Below are 3,004 nucleotides of genomic sequence, written 5' to 3' on the forward strand. Positions count from 1 at the left end.
TCTTTGCCTCATGTTCAATTCCTTTTGAGTGAAAATATACTTCAGACTTTTGTGATCCGTGTATATCTCACACCGCTTCCCTAGGAGGTAATGTCGCCATGTTTTCAGGGCATGAACTACAGCTGCCAACTCAAGGTCATGAGTAGCATAGTTCTCTTCATGAGGCCGTAGCTGCCTTGAAAGGTAAGCTACGACCCTACCTTCTTGCATCAGAACACCTCCCAGTCCGGTTCTTGACGCATCACAATATATCAGAAACTCCTTGTGTATATCTGGTGTGGCCAGAACTGGGGCGGTGGTCAATCTCTTCTTCAGCTCCTGGAAGCTTTCTTCACACTTCGGCGTCCATTCAAACTTCTTGTCCTTCTTCAAGAGTTGAGTCATGGGTCGTGCAATGCTTGAGAATCCTTCAACGAACTTGCGGTAATATCCCACGAGTCCGAGGAAGCTTCTGACTTCCTTCACATTGCTTGGGGATTGCCATTCAGTCACGGCTTCAATCTTAGTGGGATCGACCGACAATCCTTCTTTAGTCAAAACATGACCCAAGAATCCAACTTCGCGCAGCCAAAATTCACACTTGCTGAACTTGGCATACAGTTGGTGCTCTCGAAGCTTGTCTAGGACCATCCTCAAGTGTTGCTCGTGCTCTTCTTCCGTCTTCGAGAAGACAAGAATGTCAGCAATGAAGACAACAACAAACTTGTCCAAATATTCCATGAAGACCTTATTCATGAGATACATGAAGTAAGCTGGGGCATTGGTCAATCCAAAGGACATGACCATGCACTCATACAGGCCATATCTGGTTACAAATGCCGTCTTCGGAATATCTTGGGGTCTGATTTTCAGCTGGTAGTACCCAGATCTGAGATCAATCTTGGAGAACACCCTGGCTCCATTGAGTTGATCAAACAGATCTTCAATCTTGGGGAGTGGATACTTGTTTTTGATTGTAACTTCATTGAGGGAGTGGTAGTCAATGCATAAGCGGATGGTACCGTCCTTCTTTGTCACAAACAGAACAGGTGATCCCCAAGGGGAGGCACTAGGGCGAATAAATCCCTTCCTCAACTGCTCTTCCAGTTGCTTCTTCAATTCTGCTAACTCTTCCGATCCCATTCTATAAGGCTTCTTATAGATGGGTCCTGCTCCGGGTATGAGCTCGATGATGAACTCAATGTCTCGGTCAGGAGGCATTCCCGGTATCTCATCAGGAAAGACATCGGGGTACTCGCATACCACCGGCACTTGCTCCAGTCCAACTTCCGACAGAGAGTTGACTTGGGTGGCCTGAGCAGAGGAGGGGTTGGAGGCATGTCTAACTTCGACTCCTTGGTCATTGGTCACGGTGACAGTCCGGTTGGCACAATCTAACAAGCCTTGGTGCTTGATGAGCCAATCCATTCCTAAGATCACATCCAAGCCTTGCGATCTTAAGATGATAAGGTCTGCTAGGAAGTCTACCCCATTAATGACAATCCCGACTCCTTTACATCCTATCTTGGCTCTCATCTCTGCTCTGGGGGTTTGTACCACCATGGGGTTATTCAGGGGTGTAGGGGTCATGCCACTTTTTAATGCAAACTTTTGGGTGACAAATGAATGCGTGGCTCCAGAATCGAACAAGACAGTTGCAGGTGTTGAATTGACAAGGAACGTACCCAGCACGACGTCCGGGTCTTTCTGGGCTTCTTCTGCAGTGACATGATTCACACGACCCCTGCCGTTGTTGGGCAGGTTGCGGGGAGCTTGGTTCCTTGGTGGCATTCCACGGCCTTGTCCTGGGTTCTGCATGTTGGGGCGTGGTGCATCAGGCTTCTTGTTGGGGCAATACTTGGAGTAGTGTCCTGCCTGACCACATCCGAAGCAAGTGACTTGATTGGGGTTGCTGCTCTTGCCGGCATTGTTATTGGGGTTGATGTAAGCTGGCCTGGGGTTGGAGTTCTGCTGAGGTGGATAGTTGGTGCGGGGTGCAGGAGCTCTTGGCTGCTGATAGGTTGGCTTGACCGGGGCTGGCTGCCACGGGCGAGGCTTCTGGTTGCTGGAGCTACCCTTGCTGATCATCTTGCGCTTACGGGTGTCATCCAAAGCGCGTCGCTTGTCTTCAAGCATGAGTGCCTTGTTCACCAGATCAGGAAAGGTCGGGCAGTCACACACAACAAGCGAGTACTGCAGAGTCTGGTTAAGGCCTTCCATGAAGCGCTCCCTTTTGGCAGCATCAGTGCTGACACCTTCAGGGGCATACCTTGAGAGAACACTGAACTTCTACATGTACTCCTTGACGGTGTTGCTACCTTGCTTCAGGGCTCGGAACTCACGCTTCTTGATGGCCATGATTCCGAAAGGAATGTGGGCCTTGCGGAATTCTGCCTTGAAGTTGCTCCAAGTGATGTTTTGCTCAGCATGCATGGCCTTGAATCCATCCCACCAAGCTCTAGCAGTTCCCCCAAGACAGTGAGCAGCATATGCCACCTTCTCACGATCCTCAGTGCATCCGGCTAGTTCCAGCAGATCCTCAATGGTGCGGACCCAGTCGTCTGCATCCAGGGGTTCAGCGGTCTCGATGAAGGTGGGTGGTGCATGCTTCTTGAACTCTACCAGTGTGGAACGTGCATTGCCATTTCCCGCCGGCTGGCGGTTGACAGCTTGAGCGATCATCTGGAGGGCTGCAGTGTTGGCTTGGCGTTATTCTTGGAAGGCTTGGAGAAGCTGAGCCATGTCCATGCTCGGAGGTGGTGGTGGTGGTGGAGCTTGTCCTTGGGTTTGGTCCTGACTGGCTCCTTCTCCGGCTTCTGGCTGCTGGGTAGAGGTACCAGTACGAGTTACAACAGGAATCCTGTCGGAGCGGTCAAGGTCTCATGATTGGGAAAGATGGGGAAGCAATATAAATGGGATGCCTAGTAAGGGGGTTGGTATGACACTAATTGTTTTCATGCAAGGGCCAAAAAGGGCCAAACACATTCATTAAAATCCAAATGGGTGATGTAGTCGCTTACAAGTT

General features: G+C 50.2%; 1 protein-coding gene across 1 annotated transcript; it reads right to left on the bottom strand.

Moving 5' to 3' along the window:
• Positions 1–1,511: 1,511 nt before the first annotated feature.
• Positions 1,512–2,661, bottom strand: LOC147979413 (uncharacterized). The gene is made up of 3 exons (XM_087515200.1): positions 2,298–2,661; positions 1,665–2,234; positions 1,512–1,522 (listed from the first exon to the last, which is right to left on the bottom strand). The coding sequence occupies exons 1-3, from the start codon at positions 2,659–2,661 to the stop codon at positions 1,512–1,514; spliced, it is 945 nt and encodes a 314-aa protein (XP_087371326.1).
• Positions 2,662–3,004: the final 343 nt, after the last annotated feature.

Source organism: Triticum urartu, chromosome 3A, assembly GCF_056163025.1.
Source record: "Triticum urartu cultivar PI428250 chromosome 3A, HENAU_Tu73, whole genome shotgun sequence".
Taxonomy (NCBI): domain Eukaryota; kingdom Viridiplantae; phylum Streptophyta; class Magnoliopsida; order Poales; family Poaceae; genus Triticum; species Triticum urartu.